Source organism: Sorex araneus, chromosome X (assembly GCF_027595985.1).
Source record: "Sorex araneus isolate mSorAra2 chromosome X, mSorAra2.pri, whole genome shotgun sequence".
NCBI lineage: Eukaryota > Metazoa > Chordata > Mammalia > Eulipotyphla > Soricidae > Sorex > Sorex araneus.
Window position 1 is genome coordinate 265156572 of NC_073313.1, and position 25811 is coordinate 265182382.

Consider the following 25811-nt stretch of genomic DNA (forward strand, 5'->3'; position numbering starts at 1 on the left):
TGACAGCGTGGAGGGGCCTGAGGAATTTCCACAGAAGATGTGCCTGTGGCTGTTTCGGGGTCCTAGCAGGATGAAGCTTTTTATCTATCTATCTATTTATTTATTTATTTTGCTTTTTGGGTCACACCCAGCGATGCTCAGGGGTTACTCCTGGCTTTGCACTCAGGAATTACTCCTGGCGGTGCTTGGGGAACCATATGGGATGCCAAGGATCGAACCCGGGTCGGCCGCGTGCAAGGCAAACGCCCTACCTGCTGTGCTATTGCTCCGGCCCCAGGATGAAGCTTTTTAAATATAACCATCCTCAAGGATTCTTCAGTCATCACTGACTACCCACCCGCTGGTTCCCCCTCTCACACCCCACCCAATGATATTTTCAAAATTACAAAATTATACAGGTGAAGGAAATATTAGTGATTGCCAACAATAAAGAATGGTGAGTAATTGGATGGATTTGGTCAGAAATGGATAACAAGAGGACGGTCCTGTGGCGATAGTTACTTCTTTATCTCCGTGATAGGGTAGTTGGATGAAAATAAACATTTGAGAAAAATGGAAAAATATTTACATATATCTTAGCAATACAAAATTTATATTTTGATATACTATAGTTAGACGGCATCTTCCCACATTGCTGCAGTAGTGCCAAAGAGCTCCCAGTTGGTGGTCATTCTGGGAGTTGCGTTCCTAGACTTAAATTTTGCAGACTTTTCTCCCCACTATGTGAAGTAGAATTTTGCACAAAGGAGACGTTCACCATCTTTTTCTTCCCCCTCTCTTTTATTATTATTATTATCATTTATTTATATATTTTTTCATTTTGGGTCACACCTGGCGATGCACAGGGGTAGTTACTCCTGGCTCTGCACTCAGGAATTACTCCTGGCATTGCTCGGAGAACCATATGGGATGCCCGGGACCGAACCCGGGTCGGCCGCATGTAAAGCTAACACCCTCCCCGCGGTCCTATTGCTCCAGCCCGGAGTTACAGCATCTGAACCGGTGGTCGCCTCATCTCTGCCTCTGGGAACTTCCTTCAGCCGAGCTGAAGCTCACTTTGTTAAGAAGCATTTACCGAGTCCCCCTCCCCACCCCTCGACGCTGGCCCTGGCAGTCACTGTCCTGCTCTCTGGCTCAGAATGTGGTCACTGGGGCCAGAGCGATAGCACAACTAGGAAGGGCATTTGCCTTGCATGCAGCCGACCCAGGCTCGATCCCCGGCATCTCGTATGGGGCCTGAGCAACACCAGGAGTGATTATCCTGAGTGCAGAGCCAGGAGTAACCCCTGAGCATCACTGGGTTAAGAAAAAGAAAAAAAAGAATCGGGTCATTGTGGCCGCCACCTGGACACGTGCGAGTGCCCCTTTGGTTCCTTCAGCCTCGGTTTCGGTTTCGTGGCTTCTCAGCTCACCCATGCCACCGCCTCTCACTGGGGACAATATTCTCTCGCGTGAAGGCGACCCTGGGGGCCGCCACCTTCAGCTACTGTAAATTGACTTGCGTTTAACTTAGCATTTAGTGATTTCTTTTGTCTCTTTTAGCTTTGATGACAGGTTTGTTTTCCCTCTCGGCCTACCCCTTCCTCTTGTGGGTGCCGTGCATGCTGTCTGGGGTGCTCAGTGTTGATGCTGGGGGTTTGAGGTGCTCAGCTGAGGTGGCGATGCTCACGGAACTGTTGCCTGAGGTCACACCTCCACACCTCCAGGACTGGGCACTAGCAGACTGCTCCCCGGGCCCCCCCCCCCGCGCTCATACTGACCTGGCTACAGTGCTCATGGCACAGGGCATTGCCGATGGCAAGCAGAGGTGTGAGGGCAGGGCCCCGTGTTCGGGAGGCACTGGGGATTTGAACTCATGACTTCCTAAGGCACGAGCTCTTAAGTCCTTCTGTTTGCTGGTTGGAATCGTGGCTTACACGGCAAGTGCTTGCCTGAGGTGCTATCTTTCCTGTCCCTGATTTGATTTGTTTGTTTGTTTTTGTTTTGTTTTGGGGCCACACCAGCATGCTCGGGGGGTTACTCCTGGCTCTGCACTCAGGAGTTACCGCTGGTGGTGCCCTGTGAGGGGTGGGCTGGAGACCCTGTGGGATGCAACCTGAAGCTTTGGAGAGTTTCGGGGACTGAAGCTCAGGCACTGCATGCAAGGCAAGCGCCCTTCCTTCTGTGCTATCCTTCTGGCCCCCCGGATTTGATCTGTAAAGCAAAGCGTTTATGCATGTGAGTGACTAGGGAACTCAGCCCGGGCTGCAGGGTGGATCTGAAGGGAAGAGATCCAGGAATCCAGGGGCTGAGCGGCCTGGCGGGGAGGGAGCAGGGCACTGAGGGCTACAGGCCAGACCCAGGCTCCCCCACGGAGGCTGTTCCTCCAGGCAGGGCTGAGGCGGCCAGCGAAGGCAGCCTGAACTCGGCAGAGGCCTGAGCTGTGGGGTCCCCCTGAGGGTCCCCCATCAATCTGGATTCTGTGAGCCAGGAGCAGGGTCCTGGGGCAGAGAGCCAGAGCTGGGCTGACCCGTGGGCACGCATCAGGGCGGGAGGCTGAAAGAGAGAGCTGGAGTGGTCAAGAGTGGGGTGCAGGGGCTGGAGAGATAGCACAGTGGGTAGGGCGTTTGCCTTGCACGCGACCGACCCGGGTTCAAATCCCAGCATCCCACATGGTCCCCTGAGCACGGCCAGGGGTAATTCCTGAGTGCAGAGCCAGGACTAACCCCTGTGCATCGCCAGGTGTGACCCAAAAAGCAAAAAAAAAAAAAAAAAAAGAAAGAAAGAAAAAAAAAAAGAGTGGGGTGCAGAGACCCCCGGGCCAGGGAGCAGGAGGGAGGCTCCAGAGACGCAGGGATGGGACGTGACGGAACCTGGGGGACGTGAAGGCAGGCGGGGACCCTCAAGCCTCCTGCACCCCTGCTGGGGTACAGGGAGGGAGTTAGCGCCATGGGAGCTGGGGACCCCAAAGTCCTCCTGGGTGCGTCTCCCGGCTGCCCCCCAGGGCCGCTGCAGCTGTCACCTCAGTGAGCCCAGAGCAGGGGCACGTCCTTTGTCCTGTTGTGGCTCACGGCCAGTCTTCGCATCTGATCCCCGCAGGTATGACACAGGCCGGGACGGCTTCATCGACCTGATGGAGCTGAAGCTGATGATGGAGAAGCTGGGGGCCCCCCAGACCCACCTGGGGCTGAAGAACATGATCAAGGAGGTGGACGAGGATTTTGACGGCAAACTCAGCTTCCGTGAGGTACCTGCTGCCCTCGCGGGCCCCTAGTCTTCTGTTCCTGCCCCCAGAACTCTATTTTTTTTTTCTTTTTGGGTCACACCCGGTGATGCACAGGGGTCACTCCTGGCTCATGCACTCAGGAATCACCCCTGGCGGTGCTCAGGGGACCATATGGGATGCTGGGATTTGAACCCGGGTCGGCCGCGTGCAAGGCAAACGCCCTACCCACTGTGCTATCACTCAAGCCCCTGCCCCTGGAACTCTAATCCCGGGAAGGAGGTGCTCTTCCACGCACAGCCCAGAAATTTCCTTTCGGCCTTTGCCAACCAGCATCAAGACTTGCCCTTGAGCTCTGCCCCGCCGCCCCTCGCCCCTCGGCTTCTGCCGGCCAGGACCCCTGCGGCTCACCCCTGCCTCTGTCCTGGCCGGCCTCTAGGAGGCTGGAATAGAGGCGGAGCCAGGCGAGCCCGGTTGGGAGTGCTCCCAGGGCGGCTGGGGCTGGAGTGGAGGGACAGCTGGACATGGTTCTGGGGGTCCTTCCCCCGCGTCTCCCGCCGGCCAGGTGAAACGGGACAGGCCGGGCTGCTGCAGAGGGGCCCAGCCCTGAGTACTGGGACGGGACCAGACACTCGGCGCATGCGCTTTCGGCCCTCCCCGCCCGCGCTCTCTGCCTCCCGGCCACTCCGAGGGGACGGCTGGTGCCTGGGGGCTTCTGTCACCCAGGCCGGCCCTCTGCTGCTCGGCCCCCGCCAGCCCCTCACCCCTCACCCCTCACCCCTGGCCTGGATCCCAGCCCGGGGCCTCCCGTCCTGCAGCGCCCCCCGGGGCTGGGCCTCTGGCGCTCACACGGCCGTAAACTGGGCTCTGGCGGCCCCTAGCGAGGGAGCTGGAAGCTGCAGGCAGCGCCGGGCAGGGCTCATGCGTGTGAGTCCCCGGGTTCAAGTCCCTGCACCACAGGAACAAACAAGCAAGAACAGGATCCGTTTAAAGAAGTGGAGACCCAGAAGGAGGGCAGGGGTCTTGGCTTGCTTGCAGCAGGCCCGGGCCCCATCCCCAGGACCACAGTTGGTCCCTGGAGCACTGCTAGACAGAGCCCCCAAAGCATAAATCGAAAGAAAGAAAGAGAGAGAGAAAGAAAGAAAGAGAGAGAGAAAGAAAGAAAGAAAGAAAGAAAGAAAGAAAGAAAGAAAGAAAGAAAGAAAGAAAGAAAGAAAGAAAAGAAAAGAAAGAAAGCCTGCTGGCTCAGACTCGAGAAGCTTACTCCCTGTTTTAAGAAATAGGGCAGTGGGGGCTGGAGCGATAGCACAGCGGGTAGGGCGTTTGCCTTGTGCACAGCCAACCCGGGTTCCATTCCCAGCATCCCATATGGTCCCCTGAGCACTGCACTGAGTGCATGGAGTGCAGAGGCAGGAGTAACCCCTGTGCATTGCCAGGTGTGACCCAAAAAGCAAAAAAAAAAAAAAAAAAAGAAAGAAATAGGGGGGAGGGCAGAGTGAAGGTGCAGCAGGAAGGGGCTCACCCTGCACGCCACCCACCCACCCCATCCTCCTTCCCAAGCACAGAGCCAGGAGTAAGCTCTGAGCACAGCTGATTTGTGGCCCAACTCTCCACCCTACCCCAATTTTCTTTTTAAGCATCAGGGGGGCGATTTTTAGTTGATTATAAGGATGAACTCACTCATGCCCCATTGATTTGAATCTGGAGGAAAAGGATGGATTATTTAATGAATCATGTGGGGGTTACTAACTAACCATCTGAAAGAAAATGAGGTTAATGATCAACTTTGTGATAGATCAGAATAAATTTCTGAGATTAAATATTTACATGTTTGAAAAAAAAAGAAGTTATAACAGCAGTAGCCAAAAACGAAGACAGTGTTTGTGTGACCTTGGCGAGGAGAAAGATCTTTCTAAGTGAGCACTGGAGAGAGAAAAGAAAGTGTGATAGACTATATGGACAAATTTTTAAAAATTAGGAGGTAAGGGGTGGCCAGAGCAGTGCAGTGGGGAGGGCATTTGCCTTGCATGCAGCCAATAACCGGGTTCGATCCCTGGCATCCCATATAGTCTCCTGAGCACCACCAGGAGTTACCCCTGAGCATCGCTGGATGTGACCCAAAAAGCAAAAAGAGAAGAGAAAAATTAATTGAATAGCTGAGCTAAAGCATTTGAAACATACCAAGTTCTAGAAAGATGTCTCAGGCAACACTTCACAGGGTAACCAGTCTCACGCCAGTGTGGGGTACAAACAGAGAACCCAGAGGTTCTTGAAAACTGGGCAGGAGCGTCAGGACAAATCGAGTGCGTGCCTCATCAGTGGAAGGTTCTGGGTTCGAACCCAACACCCCACCAAGCAGAGAAAATAGCTTAGAACAGGTTGGACACGCCTATTGGGCTTTTCTTTCACTGCAGTAAACTAGGACGTTGCCAATGCTTTGCTTGCGTAGATAATGGTTCTTCAACTGTTGTATAAATGGCCCCCAAAGGACAGACAATTCCCCGCGGCGGGACTGGTGAGTGGAAATTAAAGCCTTCGGTATCTTAGCAAACGCTTCCAAAGCGTCCTCCCAACAAAACTCACACTTGCTTCAGCGAAAGGCGAACGTCCCCCTCTCCCTGCACTGTTGCAGAAATAAGCACATTTTCAGGTGCAGGGGCGACGGTTGGGCCACACCCAGCGGTGCTCAGAGCTTACTCCTGGCTCTGTGCTCGAGGATCACTCCTGGCAGGGCTTGGTGGGCCCTCCGTGGTGCTGGGCGCGGGTCCTAGCTAGGCTGTGCTCACGGCGAGCGCCCTACCCGCTGTTCTATCTCCCTGCCCCGTGTTTTCGGTTTGACCATGTGACCAGGGAGAGAGGAAAAAAATGATCTGCCACTTAAGCACACCCCCGCGCCCTTTTATGGGCAATAATGGCCTCGGCTCAGATCCCCCGGGCCATGCCAGAACTCTCTGGCCAGGCTGACCCTGACCTCAATCCACCTTTTTCTACAGTTTTTGCTCATATTCCACAAGGCGGCCGCTGGGCAGCTGCAGGAAGACAGTGGGCTGATGGCGCTGGCCAAGCTGTCCGAGATTGACGTGGCTCTGGAGGGGGTCAAAGGTGCCAAGCACTTCTTTGAAGCAAAGGTAGGTGCCTCGTCCAGTGCAGGACAGCCCCGTCCCCTTTGTCCCCACCTCCCCCCGGGTCACCGCATTAAAGCCCTCGGGACAGGCTGAGCGGACACAGGTCACCCGTAATTGTGGGCGTGAGTGTGCGCCTGTGTCCACCTGAGAATGGAAGGCAGCAGCCCGGCAGCTGAATGGTAAGTGCGCCCCACCCGGACTCACGGCCCCTTTGGCTGCCACCGATGGAGAGAATTTCAGAGGTTAAGGCACTCGCCTTGCGTGCATCTGACCCTGGCGCAAACCCCCGGCACCTCACCTGGTCCCCAGAGCACTGCCAGGAATGATCCCTGCGCACAGAGCCAGGAATAGGCCCTGAGCAGGGTTGGGAGTGGCCTACATTCTTTTTTAAATATATTTTTAATTTTCAGAAATTATACTTCCATTAGCTTCATAACAAACCTCTTAATAAAATTATAGTTTAGGGGGTGGGAGCGATAGCACAGCGGCTAGGGCGTTTGCCTTGCACGCGGCCGACCTGGGTTCGATCCCCAGCATCCCATATGGTCCCTCGAGCACCGCCAGGAGTAATTCCTGAGTGCAAAGCCAGGAGTAACCCCTGAGCATCGCTGGGTGTGACCCAAAAAGCAAAATATATATATATATATATATATAATATATATATATAGTTTATTATTTACACAGTGGCAGGGCATTTGCTTTGCATGCGGCTGACCCAGGTTCAATTCCTCCATTCCTCTTGGAGAGCCTGGTAAGCTACCAAGAGTATCCCGCCTGCACGGCAGAGCCTGGCAAGCTCCCCGTGGTGTATTTGATATGCCAAAAACAGTCACAACAAGTCTCACAAAGGAGACGTTACTGGTGCCCGCTCGAGCAAATAGATGAGCAACGGGATGACAGTGACAGTGATTTTTAATTTTAAAAAGGAGGTTCAGGGGCTGGAGCAATGGCACAGTGGGGGCGGGGGACACTTGACTTGCATGCGGCCAACCTGGGTTCAATCCCCAGCCTCTTGTGTGGTCCCCCGAGCACACCAGGGGTGATCATTCCTGAGTGATTACCCCCATGTCGGTTGGGCCCAAGACAAGCGCCCTACCCGCTGTGCTATCTCTGCCACCCTTAAATCTCGACTGCGGGCCTGTGTTGGACAGTCCTGTGGGTGCTGGTTTTATGTGCCCACCATCCTGACACCACAGACGGCAGCAGAGTGCCTGTTTCCCTCCACCAAAATCCTCTCCCGTTTTGTTTATTAGTTTTGGTTCGGGGGCCACACCTGGTGATGCTCGGGGCTTACCCTGGCTCTGTGCTCAGGGATCACTCCTGGCAGGCTCGAGGGACCCTACGGGTTACCGGGGATTGAACCCAGGTCAGCTTTGTGCAAGGCAAATGCCCTCCCCACTGTCCTACTTATTTTATTTTATTTTATTTTATTTTGCTTTTTGGGTCACACCCAGCAATGCACAGGGGTCACTCCTGGCTCATGCACTCAGGAATCACCCCTGGCAGTGCTCAGGGGACCATATGGGACGCTGGGATTTGAACCCCGGTCGGCCGCGTGCAAGGCAAACGCCCTACCCGCTGTGCTATCGCTCCAGCCCCTGTCCTACTTATTATCCCAGCCCAGGCCCTCCCTTCCCGACACCCCCCAACCCAACCCAGCTTCGTCCTGTCGACACTCTCGACTTCGGTTGCTTTTGGCCTTCACTGCCCCTCACTGTCCGGATTTACATCCAGTTACTGTGTCTGTCTGTGGGATCATCCTGCGTCTGTCCCTTTCCTGTCTCCATTCAGCCTCATGTCCTCTAGTTCCGTTCTTGGCACAGTTACATGCATGCTGTTGTCCTCTCCTAAAGCTGTGTAGTATCGCACTGTATGTACACCCCAACCCCCCGTTCATCTGTCGTGGGGTGCTTGTGTCATCTCCCGAGCCCCGAGGTTGAACTGCGCGCTGGGGCGAGCTCGGGTGCACATGTGTCCTGTCCAGTGAAGTGTGTTTGGGGGACAGACGCCAAGAAGCAGTAGCAGGTTCTGTTTGCTCTGGGGACACACTGGGTGGTGCTCAGGGGCTGCTCCTGGTGGGAGCCGTTGGGGGGGAACCCCTCCCTGGGATACGGTGCCTTAGTGTAGGGGTTTGCCCGAGAGCGTCCTCGGGCGTATAGTCGGGCCTGTTGAGGCCGAGTGAGATTCTCCTGTCTCTGTGATGCCGTTTCCATCACAGAGTGGACGGACTTGCTGACGGTGGCTTGTGGCGGATTCCTATCCAAATGTCGGGGTTCTCGTGTAGTTTAGGGTCAGGGGAATCCCTCGGCAAGAGGGGAGCCAGCAGTGTCTCCTGGCTCTGGAAAGAGAGGACACCCCCGGGAAACGCGGCCTTCCAGGGACACGCACGGTCGACTGGGGACAGCAGAGCCCCCTGTCTTCGTAGACATCGAGTGGGGGGTCGGGAGGCGGCTCAGAGGGCGGGAGCACATGTGCTTTGTGGTGGGGGGGAGCCCCGAGTTCAAGCCCTGACAGTGCACGGGCTCCGTAGAACAGCTGGCCTGTTCCTCTCCAGAAAAAATTAAGTTCGCTAAAAGTTAAGTTCCCACCGAGTTCTCCCAGCTCCGTGGGAGAACATTGGCCTCGCGTGTTTATGAGACCCTGGGTTTTATCTCCAGCATGGAAGTGTGTGCGCAGGGGGCGGTTATTAATAACTGGAGTGGACCCCACCCCCGGGCAGAAAAACATTGATTCCAAAGAACGTATGCACACCATTATTCATTGCTGTCCTCGGTGTAATAGCTAATATTCGGAATCAGCCTCGATGTTCAATGACAGATCAGTGGGTCATAAAGATGTGGTAGTTGTTGTCCACAGTGGAATACTACGCAGCTGTGTGGAATGATGAATGAGGCAATTTGCTGTGACATGGGTGGAACTGGAAGATGTCGTGGTAGATGAAGTAAACCAGAAGAAAGACAGACACAGGATGATCTGACGGACACGTGGCGTTCAGAGGAACTGGCCGAGGGAGTGCAGTGGTTTAAGCGGGGGCTGCCTCGGTCACCTTGGCCCAGAGTATAGGGAGAGAAGGAAAGAAATAGATTTAAGGGGACAGGGACGAGAGAGACGAGAAGTGACGTGGAAGGGGCTCAGGGGACCCAGGTGCATGGCGGCGTGAAGGGACAAGTGCTGAATACCCAAACCAGAGCCAGCAACACTGAAATCTCAGACACAAACGTTAACAACCAGACTTGAAAGGTGCCTGTCAAGAGGGCAGGTGGGGGGGAGGGGAGTCAGGAGAGGGAACCCGGGAACACTAGGGGACACTGATGGTGAGATCGGTATTGCAACATGGTCTGTCAAATACCCAACTGTGAACAGCTTGGTGCCTCACGGTGCTTTAATAAAATAAAATTTGGGGAAAAAACTTTTCCCCAACTGAGAAGAGAGACAAAGGGACTTGTGTGGAGCTCTGAGTCCCTATGGAACCAGTTGTCACCTGCAGGTGCCCCGCAGGTCTAGGGCAGGAGGTTGGCTGAGAGCCTGGTCAGCAGGACCCTGTAGGTCACTGCTGCTGGACAGTCAGTGCCAAGGCCCTGGGGCCGCTGGACGTTCCAGATCTAGATAACCTGTCTGAGCCCCGCTCTAGCGCCCCCAGGTGTTTGCATCCTTCCGGCCACACCGTGCCCCTTCCCTGCCAGCCCCTGCCTGGCAACCCCAGTGCTGCTTCTAGAAACCTCTCTCTCTCATGACCGCGTGAACGTGTGTTTGCTCTGAGCCGCTCCCCAGATTATCCTGGCTCTGAGAGTCTGTGGGCTTCCCCCGCTGGTGCGACGCGTGCAAGAGGTGTTGGGATGTATCTGTTCATCTGGGGGCACTGCTGGTCGGAGGAGACCGTTTCACTTACTGTGCGGTTTGGGGGCCACACCCGGCCTTGCCCGGGGCCTCTGCTGGCTCCATGCTTGTGGGCTGGGGGGGGCTCTTGTGTGTGTCGTTCCTGCTTCCTTCCCTCCCTCGAGGGCCCACGCATGGGCACAGACAAGCAAGGGTCTCCCCTTTCTAGGGACTGGCCTCAGTGACCCCACCCACCCAGCCCCCCCACACACCGGCCACCCCGGAAATCAGCACAGCCAGACTTGAGGGGCTGCACTCGTGTTCCGGAAGGAACTAGGGAAACTCTGAGAAGCCTCGATCTGTTAGACGGGACATCCGTCTGCCGAGCCCTGGGGCTGGCGCCGTGCCCGCGGGAGTGAGGCTGCGCGGTTACCCCGGCACGCCCCGGGCACCGCCTGCCCCACTGGAGCGGCTTCAGGCAGCTCTCCTGTCCGGGGTCCGAGCGTAGTGAAGGAGCATCCAGAGGGCTCATGGCAGCCCGGTGTGTGCCCAGGAGCTAGCATGGGGCGAGCGAGAAGGGGGTTAGGGCTCCCGAGCACTGAGAAGGGGGTTACGGCTCCCGAGCACCGAGAACGGGGCTACGGCTCCCGAGCACCGAGAACGGGGCTACGGCTCCCGGGCACCGAGAAGGGGGCTACGGCTCCCGAGCACCGAGAAGGGGGTCACGGCTCCCGGGCACTGGCAGCGGCAGCAGAAGGGGGATTAAAAACATAATCACAAAAACCCCCAATAATTATATACCCGAGCATGAGCGATAGGCCGGAGGGACTCATTTCCTCGAGAAGGCTTTACGGTGTGTGTGTTGTTTCTGTAAGCGGAGATTAGAAGGAGCAGCCGCCTGGGGGGCGGGCCGGTGTGTTTATGGGTCTGCCTCCTGCCCAGACCCGGCGGAGTGGGCGTTTCACCCGGCTAATTACAGGGTGGGCGCGCAGTAAAGCTCCCTGCCTGCAGGCCGGGCGCCCCCCGGGGCCTGGGAGCGGGCCGCCCACGTGACGTCAGCCCCAGATGTTGAGAGATGAATGGGGGTTCGCCCTGTAATCGCGGGGAGGCGTGTCCTCGCCTGGGAACCGAGAAGGAACCCGGGCACAGCCTCGGAGGAGGCGTGTGGGGAGACCACTGGATGGGGAGCCCGGAGCTCCCCAAAAGGCCCAGCCTCCCCCCGCCCCGCCCCTGCCTAATGAGCAGCCCCGATTTCTCCGGGGTGCAGCCAGTCTGCGGGGCTGGGACCCCGCACGGGGTGGGGGTGGGGGATTGCGGGACAGGACACAGGGTGACAGTCTGGGGGCTCTTGGGCGAGGTTGCCAGTGACACTCGGGGTGTCGGAGAATAGGACGAGATGCAGACAGTGGCAGAGGGGCAGGAGAGGAGAAGGAGGAGGAGGAGGAGGAGGAGGAGGAGGAAAAGGAGGAGGAGGAGGAGGAGGAGGAGGAAGAGGAGGAGGGTACAGGACACGCGAGGTCCCCTGGAGTCAGCCCCGGAAGGGCGAGAGGAACCCAAACACGGGCTCCGTGGGGCTCAGTGGGAGGCGGCTGGGATAAAGGGCAGGGGGCAGGCAGCACGGTTTGCCATGGGCGCAGCCAATCTGGGCTTGAGCCCTGGTACCGCAGACAGTCCCCCGCGCCTGTCCAGGAGTGAGCCCTGAGCATCACTGGGTGTGGCCCCCGAGCAACTGACAGCAGTAAAATCAGGACAGAGGTGGCAGAGGCCGGGCAGGGGTCTGGCACCTGCCTGGCGGGCGGCTATAAGCCCATTCCCAACACCAGAACCACCAGCCGTAAGTCAGAGCACAGAGCCAGGAGTAAGCTGTGAGCACAGCCGGGTGTGGTCCCCAAACCGAACCAAAGGGAGAAAAGGAAAATAAAGGCAGGCTTCCCTCCCCCGCCCCAGAACCGGACTGGCTTCTGGAGGACAAGTTTAAACTGGATGCAGGGCCCGGAGAGAGAGTGCAAGGAGCCTGGCGCGGAGCTGTCCTTGATTTGATCCCTGAGCACTACAAGGGACCACCGAGCACAGAGCCAGGAGTAGCCTCTGAGCGCGGCCCTTGGGACCCCAAAGCAGAAAGAGCTGATGTGATTTGATTCTGTACTGGGATGTCGGGGCTGGGGCAGGGGCGTGCGTCTTGCTTCGAAGGACCCTACACGGGCTGCGTGAAACTTTTGCTCACATCCCCACATGATGTGGGGGGCATCGTGGCCACCGCCTTTTCTCCCGGGGACCCCTGGGTCTGCCGGTGACTCTGAATAATGGGGCCACTAGATATTAAGGGTCACGGGTGGTCCTTCCACCTGGGATGGGCAAGGGCGCTATGGAGGCTCGACCGGATCCCCCCTACGAGCCTCATCTCTCCTGGACCCCAGGATAGGACAGTTTCCCCTGGGTGTTTGGGACCTCAGAGGAAGAACATCACAGAGATGGTGCCGTGGGGCTAGAGTGGAAGCACAGTCAGTTGCTTGGGGGCACAGCCGGTCAGGCATGGGCCTTGCATGCAGCTGACCCAGGTTCGATCCCCAAATCCCGTATGATCCTCTGAGCACCGCCAGGCGTAATTCCAGGTGAGATTCCAAAGCAATAAATAAATAAATAAATAGATAGGTAGATAAATAAATAGGGCCAGTGGTAGCACAGGGCAGAAAGCAGTCCCCGGGAGGAAGGAAGCAGAAAGGAGGAAAGGCGAGGGAATGCTCCCGGGAGAGCAGACTGGGTTGGGGGCTCGGGCCCGGGTCTCGCATGCAGCCGAGCACTGCCAGGCATGCTTCCCCTCCTTCACTGAAGAGGAGGTTGAATTTGATGCCCCCGGGAGTGGAGGTGTGGAGGGGAGTAAGCAAAGGGGGTTTGGGGAGCGGAAGCCTCAGAGGAGGAGCCCGGGGCGGCTTCTCAGCCCCTGGGCGGGCTCTGGGAACCCTGCGGTCCGGGGGATGGAGCCTAGGGCTCCCGCATGCATTTCTGGGCAACTGTACAATGAAGAAGGCTCCCGGGAGGGTTTCCTGAGGAAAGATTGCTTGGACATGCGCAGTCCTGCTGCCCCTTCCCCAGCCAGCCCACTCGCTTCCTTTGCTTTAGGGCCCTCTCTGCCTGACTGTTTCTCGCTGCCTCTCTCTCCCTCCCTCCCTCTCTCCATCTCTCTCCCTCTTCCCTCTCCCTCTCTCTCTCACTCTCCTTCTCTCTCCCTCTCTCTCCCTCTCTGTCTCTCCCTCCCTCTCTCCCTCCCTCTCTCTCTCCCTCCCTCTCTTCCTCTCTCTCCCTCTTCTCCCTCCCTCTCTCTCCCTCTCTCTTCCTCTCCCCCTTCTCTGTCCCTCTCTGTCCCTTTCTCTCCCTCTCTTCTTCTCCCTCTCTCTCTCCCTCTCTCTCCCTCTCTCTTCCTCTCCCCCTTCTCTGTCCCTCTCTGTCCCTTTCTCTCCCTCTCTTCTTCTCCCTCTCTCTCTCCCTCTTCCCCTCCCTCTTTCTCCCTCTCTCTTCCTCTCTGCCTCTCTCTGTCCCTCTCTCTCTCTCTCTCTCTCTTCCTCTCCCTCCATCCCTCTTCCCCCTCCCTCTCTCCCTCTCTGTCCCTCTCTCTTCCTCTCTCTCCCTCTTTCCCCTCCCTCTCTCTCCCTCTCCCTCTCTCTTCCTCTCCCCCTCTCTTTGTCCCTCTCTCTCCCTCTCTCTCTCTCTCTTTCTCCCTGTCTCTCTCTCTCTCTCTCTCTCTCTCTTATATTTCTGGTGGGGGTTAAGCTTGCCTTGCATCCTGCTGACCCCATTTCTGTCCCCAGCACTGCAGAGGCCCCTGAGTGCCACCAGGGGTCAGGCCTGAGCACAAAGCCAGGACGAGCTCCTGAGCGCCGCTGTGCACCCCACCCCCTTGGGGGAGAACAGAGAGAGGGAACCAGACAGTGGAGGCACCAACCCTGAGCTGCCGGAGCACCGGAGGGTGCCGCAGGGTCACTTACTGGCCCCTGTGGCACGGAGCTGAGCGGACTCGGGGGTGGCTTCCCGGAAGCACCCCCACTTCAAGGGCTGTCCCTCTGGAGATGCAGGGCACGCCAGGCACGGATCACACACGGACCATGCGTGTCGGGGTGGCCCTCCCCCTCTGCCCCGCTCCCACCCCACCCAGACCTGCTCTATTTTCTAATTGGTTTTGGGTTTGGGGCCACTCTGGCCGTGCTCAGGGCTCACTCCGGGCTCGGTGCTCACGAATCACTCCTGGCGGGGGCTGGGGGACCAGATGGGTTGCTGGGGTCAACCCAGGTCAGCCACACGTGAGGCACGCGCCCTAACCCCTGTGCTGTGTCTCTGACCTCTTTATTCGAACACAGCATTCAAACGCAGCAGAGACAAGAGTAAAATGCAGTTAAATAATTAGGAAGTCACTTTCTTTCCCCGTTTTCCTTTGGTTTGGGGGCTGTACTGGCGGCCTCGCACCCGGTGCCCCTCTGCCAGGCTCAGGCCCAGGCCCTTGAGCTCTGCCTTGCCCAGAAGTGGATGAGCTCTTCGTATTTGCTCTTTTTTATTTAACTGTGAATTGATTCACTGTTTTGTAATTATTTAGCATTTCTGTCACTGGGTAACTACAGGCATTTATTTATATTTTCTTTTACTTTTTTTTTTTTTATTTTTGGGTCACACCTGGTGATGCACAGGGGTTCCTCCTGGCTCTGCACTCAGGAATCACTCCTGGCGGTGCTCGGGGGACCATATGGGATGCTGGGAATCGAACCCGGGTTGGCCGCATGCAAGGCAAATGCCCTACCCGCTGTGCTAGTGCTCCAGCCCCTACCTGGTACTTATTAATTTTGGGTAATTATGTGATATAATAGCTAGTTGATTCCTGGAAATTGAACGGTGGCTGCAGGTAGGTGCCCGCCAACACCCACGGAGCTAGAGAAGCCAGCTGGACTGCTGGGGTCTCTCCGCCAGCCCCCTTCAGCGCAGAGGGAGGGGGTGCACTTAGGAAGGTGGGCGGGTCCTGGTGGGCTGAGGGTGATGGTTGACTCCATGATTTCCGAATCCTGGAGCGGCAGGATCAAGCACTGAGGTGGCCAGAGGGCTGGTGCCACACTCTGCATGTGGCAGCCCTGGGTTCCGTCCCCAGCACCACAGGGGTAGCCCCGGGCGCTGCTGGCCCCGCTGGAGGTAAGGGAAGACTGGGTGGGGGGAGCCAGTAGGCTAACCCTGGTCCCATCCCCGGCACCCCACACGATGCCCTTTTTTGTAATTGAATTTTATTTTTGTATACATGCACACCCGTGTACATGCGTGTGCATGTATACATGCATTTGCACGTGCATGTGTATGTGTGTCTGTGTCTGTGCATGAGTATGTGAACGTATATGTGCATGTGTATGTATATGTGCATTTACATGTGCATGTGTGTCTGTGCCTGTGCATGAGTATATGAATGTATATGTGCATTTGCATGTGCATGTGTATGTACATGTGTACGTGTCTGTCTGTGCCTGTGTCTGTGCCTGTGCATGTATATATGTAAGTAGTTCACAAATTTGATTACACTCAATATTCGAACACCAATCCCACCACCATGACACCTTCCCGCCACCATATTTCGGGAGTTTCCATCCCCAACCCCAACCCCTGCCCCAAAACAGAACTGAAATAACTTATTTTGTATTGTTTGTTATGAAAAACCACGGAAAATGACCCAAAAAAGTTTCCTGAGAGAAAAAGTGCCTGAAAATTGTTGTATTTCACCCAGGGGCCTTTTAGCCCTTCTACAAAAGATTACTAACATGTTGTTAAAGGTTAAGCCATGGGGTTGGAGTGATAGCACAGTGGGTAGGGTGTTTGCCTTGCACGCGGATAACCTGGGTTCGATTCCCAGCATCCCAATGGTCCCTCGAGCACACTGCCAGGAGTAATTCCTGAGTGCATGAGCCTGGAGTAAACCCCTGTGCATTGACGGGTGTGACCCAAAAGCCAAAAAAAAAAAAAAGGTTGAGCCATGTATGCACACACATATGTATATATATATACATATATATATATACATATATATATATATTGCACTGTTCTGTTGCTCATCGATTTGCTCAAGTGGGCACCAGTAACGTCTCCACTGTGAGACTTGTTACTATTTTTGGTATATTGAATACACCACGGGGAGCTTGCCAGGCTTTGCCGTGCAGGTAGGATACTCTCAGTAGCTTGCCGGGCTCTCCAAGATGGACGGAGGAATTGAACCTGGGTCAGCCGTGTGCAAGGCAAACACCCTACCTGCTGTGCTATGGCTCCAGTCCATGCATATATATATATATATATATATATATATATATATATATATATACACACACATATATATGCACACACATATATATCTGTAAAAATATATTTCCCTCTAAGATTGGTTGCCTTGCTTTAAACCCCATCAAATGTGGTGTGTGCTACTCTTGGAATATTAGTGGTGTGAGGTATGGGAGGTTCTGGAGGGTTTCAGCTGCTGGGGTTGGGTGCCTTGGGGTGGGGAAGGGAACTCCCCCGCCCCCTCCAGGTTGCCCCGAATGAAACAGCCTGGGGGGGGTCTGGCGGTGTGACTATGGCAAGTCCCCCACATGCTATCTGAGCACCACCAGGAGTGATTGCTGAGCTCAGCGCCAGGAGCAAGCCCTGCGCATCACTGGCTGTGGCCCCAAACAGACAAACAACAAAAAAGAAAGGTGAAATGTGGAGAAAGAAGCTGGTTCTGACACACCCGTGTACAATCATTAAACACTTTCCAAAGGAAATCTACAATTCAAGGCAAAAAGGGAAAAATTAGATGATGTACAAAGATATTGACAGCAGAGGCGCAGTTCTGGCCGGCCCCACTCATGGCCTGTGCCAGAAATAATTAGGGGTGAATTTTTTAATGTTATGGATATATCATTTTTTAATAATATGGATATATTATATTGCCATGCTCAAGGCCCTTCTCCACATGTTTGGACGAGCCTCACGCATGAAGGAACTGGCAGAAGAACTCAGGTGTGCAGGACCTGGGGCTAAGATCTCCAAGCCTGCTCGGATCTGGACTGGGCCTCTTCCGCCCAGATCCCCCATTTTCCAGTAGCTAGACAGTCACACCCAGAAACTGTCGTGTAATCTGGCACCGTGTAATCCCATCAACAGCCAACATCCAGAGACTCTAAAACCAAGCTCCCAGAAGTGTGTGGCCACTTTGCAGCCGTGCAACATCTTATAGCCTAGTGCTCTGTGAAAAATACAAATGCGCACACGCAGAAGGGGATGGTGTGTGTGTGTTGTTCGCGGGCTCTTTGGGCGGCGTGCTCTCTCTCTTGCTGCTCGCGTTCGGTGCTCTTGAGCCACTGTGTATGGACCGTATTGGGATGGCTCCTCCTTGTGCTCCACTTCCGTGTGTGCCGCTGTGCTCTCTTCTGTCTGTCTCTCTATCTCTGACTCTGTCTCTGTAGCCACTCCTCCAACTTCTCTCTGTCCCTGTCACCTCTACTCTGGTCTCTTCCTAGCTCTCTTCTTCTGATCTCTCTCTCCGAGCCCTTCTGCTTCAGCCTCTGGAGCCCCACTAGCTCTCACTTCTGACTCTGACCCGCTCTCACTTCTGACTCGCTTTGTGCTCCTTCTTTCCCCTGCTTCTGGTTCTGATGACTCTCTGATTCTCTTTGTGCTATACTTCTGTGTCTTCTCCCTCTACTTCTCTTATAGTCTTAGTTTATATAGCAATCACACAGGGTGGTGACACAAAGGTGGGTTGAACATTAACAAATCAACAAAGAGGGGTAAGACCACTCCTCCAGGAGATAAACAAAATCTCATCTAAGGAGATTATTCCAGATTACTAGGAGATCTGCTTAAGGGTGGGATCCCATCCAGGGTGTGTCGCTTTCTTCTTTCCTCAGCTAGTAATCCACTTAATTAGTTGTAGTAAATATACTTCTAATATTTCTAGCAATGTCATTCTGAATAGCACAGTAAGAGATATATTAAACTTAAAGTTTGGATCTTCCTGAAGACATTCACTATATATTCCAGACCACAGTCCTCAGGCCAGGTTAGTCTTCCTAACCCCAGCAGGGTCCTAGTCTCATCGTTACTTTTGGATCATGACAGCATTTGTCTATGACCATGCTCTCAACTCATAGTTGAGTATTGTGGTGCTTTGGCCAGGCCCATTTCGATGCCCGGGTAGCTCACAGCTTGCCCTGGGTCCATTCCGTCCCTCATCAGGACCCTGCTTTTGGGGTGCTAGGAACTAAGGGCAACTGAGTCAAGAAAGCAGATGCCCAGGAATAAATATTATTGGAGTCAGTCAGCTCTCAAGTTACAAAGCATAATATTAACTGTCTTCCTGTGTCCATACAGAAAGGACATTGCTTTAAGGTAAACTAAGTTCCCTGTGGCAAGGCTGAAAGGACAAACCCAATGTTATCCTATAATTCTCCCTCTCGGAGAACCTGGCAAGCTACTGAGAGTTTTTCTGCCTGCACAGGAGAGCCTGGCAAGCTCCCCGTGGTGTATTCATATGCCAAACACAGTAACAATGATGGGTCTCATTCTCCTGACTCTGAAGGAGCCTCTAATGCGGCATTGTTGGGAAGGACAAGTAAAGAGAGGTTGCTAAAATCTCAGGGCTAGGATGAATGGTGACGTTACTGGGCCTACTCAAGCAAATCGAGGATCAACTGGATGATAGTGATAGTGGTAGTGATGGATATATTGAGATGACAATCTCGTTCATTCTCTGAAGCTGTTCTGATAACAGGTCATAAAAATGACATAAGAAAAAATTAAGACTGCAAGGATAAATTTTGTTGTTAATTTGGAACACAGCCAGTAGTACTCAGGGGCCGCTCCTAGCTCTGTGCTCCAGACACTGTGGATTCATCACCAGGGTGCTCTCTCTGTCTCTGTCTCTGTCTCTCTCTCCTGTAAGAATAACTATTTGGGGGATTATACCCAACAGTGTTCAGAATTTACTTCTAGCCCTGTGCTCGTAGATCACTCCTGGTGGGGCTCAGGGGGTGGTGCGGGGGATTGAACCGGGTCAGCACATGCAAGGTAACCCACTGTACCAAGAATAATTTTAAAGCTATATTCACCTCACAGATAGATCAAATGAAAAAAAGTGTGATCATTTCAGTTTATGTCAAAGACAGACCTTGAAACTTAATACTCATTTATAATAATAAAAATAAAATAGCATGCTGCAGCATAATCAAAGAGTGTTCATGTTCCTTATAAATAGCAAGGTGTTCTTGAAGTCGTATTATTAAAAAATACGTAGTTACAAATATGGGGTAGATAAATCCATTAGCGGAACAGGTTGGAAAATGATAAAACAACTCTTATATGCTGAGTGAAGTACAGCGGGTACAGTGTTTGCCTTGTACTTGGCCGCCCCATGTTCGATTCCCAGCATCCCATATGGTCTCCCAAGCACTGCCAGGAGAGATTCCTGAGTGTAGAGCCAGGAGTAAGCCCTGAGCATCGCCAGGTGTGATCCAAAAGGCAAACAAAACAAAACAAAACAGCTCAACTCTTTATATAGGAAAAGATATTTCATATCTAAAATAACAAGCTCTTCAGTAAAAAATGTTCAGACAGTTGTTTTTTTTTTTTGTTCTTTTTTTTTTTGCTTTTTGGGTCATACCCGGCGATGCACAGGGGTCACTCCTGGCTCTGTGCTCAGGAATTACCCCTGGCGGTGCTCAGGGGACCATATGGGATGTTGGGAATCGAACCTGGGTTGGCCACGTGCAAGGCAAACGCCCTACCTGCTGTGCTATTGCTGCAGCCCCAAATGTTCAGACAATTGACCGTCCACTTAGATAAATGAGGTTAAGTCCTCACTAAAATAAATTGCAGATGACTTAAGGAGCTCTATGTGAAAATAATATTACAGGCATAACAGATAAAAATAAAAAAAAATAATTTCGAACCTTGGCCCAAAAGATGATTCAAGGGACAGGAACAAATATGTAGCACTGTTGTAGCACTGTCATCCCATTGTTCATCGATTTGCCCGAGTGGACACCAGTAATGTCTCCATTGTGAGACTTGTTACTGTTTTTGGCATATCAAATACGCCACGGTTAGCTTGGCAGGCTCTGCCGGGTGGGCGGGATACTCTCGGTAGCTTGGCAGCCTCTCCGAGAGGGATGGAGGAATCGAACCTGGGTCGGTCATGTCCAAGGCAAATGCCCTACCTGCTGTGCTATCGCTCCAGTCCAAATATATATATGTATGTATATGTATATATATATATATTTGCGTGAAATTGGAAGACAAGTGAATGGCTGGGGAGCGTGAGGCAGCAGCCCGACCCTCGCCTCAGCTCTGTGAAGAGCTGCTCTCACACACAGCAGGTAGGAGGACGGGCGAGCTGTGCAGATGAATCACTCACGGAGAGGAAGTCAGGAAAGGTGCCAGTTTGCTTTCCCAGGCGTTTGGCAAACAGCAAGAAGGTGAACGCTAAGCCCTGGCAAGGCTGGGGGAAGCAAGTGAGCCCGCACAGGGAGCGGGTGTCGTGGAGCGTCTGCCAGGAGCCACGTCACGGTTGCTGTGATAAACTTCCCGGTGTGTTTGGAAATTGGACCAAATCATTGACAAACAGAGGGGAAAAAAAAATCTCGGTTGTAGAATAGATGACTTTAAAGATGAGGATCTCCTGCAAATCTTTTTGGGTTTCTGTATGTGATTGGGGAGGGGGTGGGGGGGGCCACGCGTGGCGCTGCTCCGGGCTTACTCCTGGCTCTGTGCAGGGATTCCTGGGGGTGCTTGGGGGGCCGCTGTGTGGTAGCGGGAATCGACCCAGGGCCGGCTGCATGCAGCATCCGCACCTTAACTTATGAACTTCCTCTCCGATGCTATTTTGAGCTTTCTTGTTTTGGTTTGAGGGCCACATCTGGTGGTGCCAGCCCTGCTGGCTATCTCCCTTACCCCGATAGAATTTTTTTTTTAAGATGCCAATTCTGTTCTCGGCCAGCCTTTGGAAGGGCAGAGCCCTCTGGGCACGGGTGCGTGGGGCAGGGCGGGGCAGGTGTGGGACGAGAGAAAGGGACGCCCAGGGAAATGTTGCCAGGGTGGGGATGTGCCCTGGGCCACCTCCCCCAGGCTTCTCTCCCGTGGCTCCCACGGCCCTTCTGCGTGCTGCCCTTCTCCTGCACACTCACCCAGTGATGCTCAGGCCTTGCTCCTGGCTCTGTGCTCAGAAGTTACTCCTGGCAGTGTTTGGGGACCCTACGGGATGCCAGAGTTCAAAGCCAGGTTGACCTCATGCAGAGCCAGCACCCTGCCCACTGTCCTCTCTCTCTCTCTCTCTCTCTCTCTCTCTCTCTCTCTCTCTCTCTCTCTCTCTTGCTCTCTCATTCTCTTGCTCTCTCTCTCCCTCTCTCTCTTGTCTCTCTCTCACTCTCACTCTCTCGCTCTCTCTCGCTCTCGCCCTGATCTCTTTTCTTTTGAAACCTTTCTCCGCAGGTCCAGGCTTTGGCCATGGCCAGTAAGTTTGAAGCCGAGCTGAAAGCCGAGCAGGACGAGCGGAAGCAGGAGGAGGAGAAGCGGCGTCTCCGCCAGGCAGCCTTCAAGGAGCTCAAGGCCACTTTCAGCACATAGTCGGGCGGCTTGTCTCTGACCCGCCGCTGTGCCTCGCAGATGCCCTCTGAGAGGCCTGGCGGGCCTCCTCACCCATGCCAGCCCCCCCTTCCACCCCTGCCCCCCGGTGCAAGCTCCTCCCCGTCCTGGTGGCTGGGGTCCACTCTCTGCCCTGTGAACTCCAGTGGAGGCTGGGGGTTCCCCCCTCGTGCCCGCCCTCTGCCCTCCTTTGTGGCCACCAAGTGCCTTGCTTGGCCCCTTTGCTTTGGGCCGCGTGGGCAAGCTCAGAGACGGGCCCTGGCCAGCGGGGTCTGGCGGATGCTGCCCGGTCCCCGCTCTGTGCCTCTCCCCGTGCCCTTCCCGTCTCCGTGGAACGTGGCTCGACCTTGGGCTTTTGCATCTTTGACAGTCCTTGGCTTCGACTGAGGTTCGCGGGGAGCCAGGCTAGCCCCCTGCCGTGCCCTCTGCCGCCCAGAGGACCCCACACCCACCCGGGCATGAAGATGGCCCGCCACTTTGGTCCCCCCAGCCCTTGCTCTTGTCCTCTCGCCATCCTTCGCCCCCATCTCAGTCTCTCCTAGAATGGTGTTTCCTAACTCCACAAATGAAAGAATAATTGTTAATGGTCTCCATGAGCCGGGGGCTGGGTGTGTCCCCGGCCCGACTGTGCGTGTTTCATGACAGTTGACCCTGGCGTGGAAGCGACCCATCCAGAACCCTCTAAACACTAGGGTCACAACCCCCCTCCGCATATAGCCAGTTCCTGCCTCGGCTCCCCGAGAGGGTGGGGCGGTCCCCAGATGCTGGGGGCTGCTGCATTTTTAAAACAGAATTCCTAACCTTTGAACAAAGAAACACCTTCCTAACGTCTTATTTAATCTTGCTTGGAGCCGCGGTCTTTATTATAAGGAAAACCTTTGCGTTTCTGTCCTGCTGCTGAATTTTCTTTAAATAAATGGTGCCCACGAATGTCACCATCACATCCAAGTGCTTCTGTGTCCTCTTTGTTTTTTGTTTTTTTTTTTTTTTTTTTTGCTTTTTGGGTCACACCCAGCGATGCTCAGGGGCTACTCCTGGCTTTGCACTCAGGAATTACTCCTGGCGGTGCTTGGGGGACCATATGGGATGCCGGGGATCGAACCTGGGTCGGCCGCGTGCAAGGCAAACGCCCTACCCGCTGTGCTATCGCTCCGGCCCCTTTCTGTGTCCTCTTTGAATGGGGGGGGCAGAGGTCCTTTCTGGAGAACCAAATCCACCCCAGGTCTCAGTTTGACAGCTGGTCTCCAGAGGACACTCAGAACCGGAAAACAGGAGGGTTAGTTTTCATTCCAGAACATTCTGAGTCTTGGGATTGCCACAGCTGACTTCTCCTTCCTCATTGATCAGCTGCCATCAGCAAATCCCAGAACTTCACTCTGCTTCCCAATCCCCTGGAAATACTGATAGGGATTAATTGTCCCCTCCTAAGAGCCCCCCTTTCTGTGAGCGGCTGCACAAATCCAGGCACTATTTTCTTCTGTAGGGTCACCCTCAGTGGCGCTGTTCAGAAATAGGTCCCTATGTGAAGGGACTGTGGGGTGACAAGGGAAATGGAGCACGGGTTTGCATGTATGAGGCTCTGGCTTTGAGCCTCAGCTCCAAAAGTGAGCAAGAGAAGTCAAAAAGGAGTAGACAGTGGGACCAGAGCGATAGTACAGTGGGGAGGGCGTTTGCCTTACACGTGGCAGACCTAGGTTCGATCCCCGGCATCCCATATCATCCCGTAAGTACCACCAGGAGTGATGCCTGAGTGCAGAGCCAGGAGCAACCCCTGAGCATCGCCGGGTGTGACCCCAAAACAAACAAACAGAAAGAGTAGCCTGTTACCATGTGACCTGGCAGTCATGCTTCCTGGGATTCGTCCAAATGAATTGAGAACTTTTTTCCACCGAAACACCTGCGCCTGCATATTTATAAGCCGCTTTATTAATTATTGCCCAAACTGAGAAGGGACCAAGATGGTTCTTCCACAGGCGAACGCCTACGCAAGCCGGGACAGCCACACAATGGAATGTGAGCTCGGTCGCCAACTCTCATCGAGGAGGGAACAAAATGAGTTGTTGACCAGAAAGACACGGAGGAAACGGCGGTGCTCACGAGGGGACAGAGGAAGCCGGACGGGATTCTGCAGGGCTCTGGGAGGAGGAGAACGGCAGTGACTCAGGGGCTGGAGGGAAGGAAAGAGGAACGGTCGGAGGGAAGCAGGAAGGTAGAGACACTCCAGATTTGCCCAGAGCCACCGAGCACAGCACCTAGAAGGCCACTGGATTTCACTTGATGACAGTGTGTCCACACTGGGACATTGTTAGAGAGTTGTGGCAGGATGGCCTGTTCCCGGGAACAGGGCTCACGGGCGTTCTGCTTTGAGAACAGAGCTGTTTGCCTTTCTGGGTGGCTAAGAATGTCTGGATGGCAAATTCTAGAAAATCAAACAGAAAAGGGTCTCTGGGCCAGTTTAGGCTGAGGGTGGGGGCGCCTCAGGCTCCCTTTCCTTTCTCCCCTCCCCCCTTCTAGTTTCCTTTTTGGTTTACTTTTGGGCCACACCCAGGGGTGCTCAGGACTCTGGCTCTGTGCTCAGGGATCACTCCCGGCAGTGCCAGCAGGACCATAGGGGATGCTGGGGATTGAACCCAGATTTGTCATGCGCAAGGCAGGTGCCCTCCCCGCTGTGCTATGCTCGGCCCCTTCCACCTCTTCCCCTGCGGGGACCGCTGTTGCCAGCCCCCCAGTCTGTTTACTGTCCTAAGTGCTCAGTGCTATTGCCTCTCTGAGTCTGTCTCTGTCTCTCTCTCTCTCTTACTTTCTCTCTGTTTTGGGCCCATGCCCAACTGTGCTTAGGATTTACTCCTGGTTCTGTGCTCAGGGATCCCTACTGGCACAGCTTGGAGCACCACATGTGTGCGAGGGATGAAACAGGGGTCTCTGGTGCCTGATCCCCTGTATTGTATGGCCCTGTTTTACTCTATTTATTTCATTTTGAAAGTTTCAGTGTTTAGGCCCTTCCGGGCAGTGCTCAGGGGTTCCTCCTACCTCTGCACTCAGGAATCACTCCTGGCAGTGCTCGGGACGATATGGGGTGCCAAGGATGGAGCCTGGATCTGTCACAGGAAGACACGTGCTCTCCGGGCTAGATGGTGGCTCCAGCCCCAGCACAGTTGCATTTACTTTGCTTTGTAACACGGCCTCACCTGTGCAAAGCCAGTGCTCCCCACGGAGCATGCCCCCCGCCACTGCTGAACCCTGTAACTGTGTTGGCTGAGCTTCCCAGAGACCCCCACAAATGGAGTGACCCTGGGGCTGGAGCGATAGCACAGCGGGGAGGGCGTTTGCCTTGCACGCGGCCGACCTGGGTTTGATTCCCAGCATCCCATAGGGTCCCCGAGCACTGCCTGGGGGGGGGGACCATAAGGAATGAAAAACAAAACAAAACAAAACAGAAACAGAGTGACCCCCATGAGCACTGCAATGAGAGTGTGAACCTCTTCCCCGCCCCCTCCCCCGGCCCCCTGGAAGCACTGCGCAGCTGCCTGGCATTGCAGCACGATCTCAACAGTGCAGTGACGGGAAGGGGGGCCCTGCACACGTGCTTCCCTTGAGCCGGGTCCCACCTGACTCGAGCATGAGCGTGTCTGAGGAATCCCAGTGGCTTCCACCGGCTGTGTAGTTCTCGGGTTGTTGCTACTGGCCTGAGGGCTTATCTTGGTCACTGGCCCCGTCTGCATGCCTCTGCGGCTGCTGAATGGCCTTCCAGGGAGGCGCTGGTTCCCGTCAGACCAGGTGCTGGGTTACGGGCGGGCAAATGGCGGTGCCAGGCCTTTGAGGACCTTACTGCCGGGACCGCTGCCGTTTCCTCGTTTCCTTGGTGCCTCGTTTCCTGGTCGGGAGCTACTGGAGGCCTCCTGCACCTGTTCTTTCCTTTCTTTTCCTTTTTTCTTTTTGGTTATTGGGTCACAGCCTGCAGTGCTCAGGGCTTACTCTTCTCTTCTCTCTGGAGACTACATCATGTGCCAGAGATTGAGAGCTCGAACTGGGGT

The 25811-nt window shown here is 54.6% G+C and overlaps 1 protein-coding gene across 1 annotated transcript in view; it reads left to right on the top strand.

Annotated features, from left to right (window-relative positions):
- EFHD1 (EF-hand domain family member D1) overlaps nt 1-22719 on the top strand; it is a 45859-nt gene extending 23140 nt beyond the window's left edge. Inside the window, exons 2-4 of the mRNA XM_055121935.1 lie at nt 3079-3226; nt 6196-6330; nt 21625-22719. Of these exons, the coding sequence (XP_054977910.1) occupies nt 3079-3226; nt 6196-6330; nt 21625-21759 (418 nt within the window). The 3' untranslated portion in view covers nt 21760-22719. The remainder of the gene's footprint in view (nt 1-3078; nt 3227-6195; nt 6331-21624) is intronic.
- The last annotated feature ends 3092 nt before the right edge of the window (nt 22720-25811 follow it).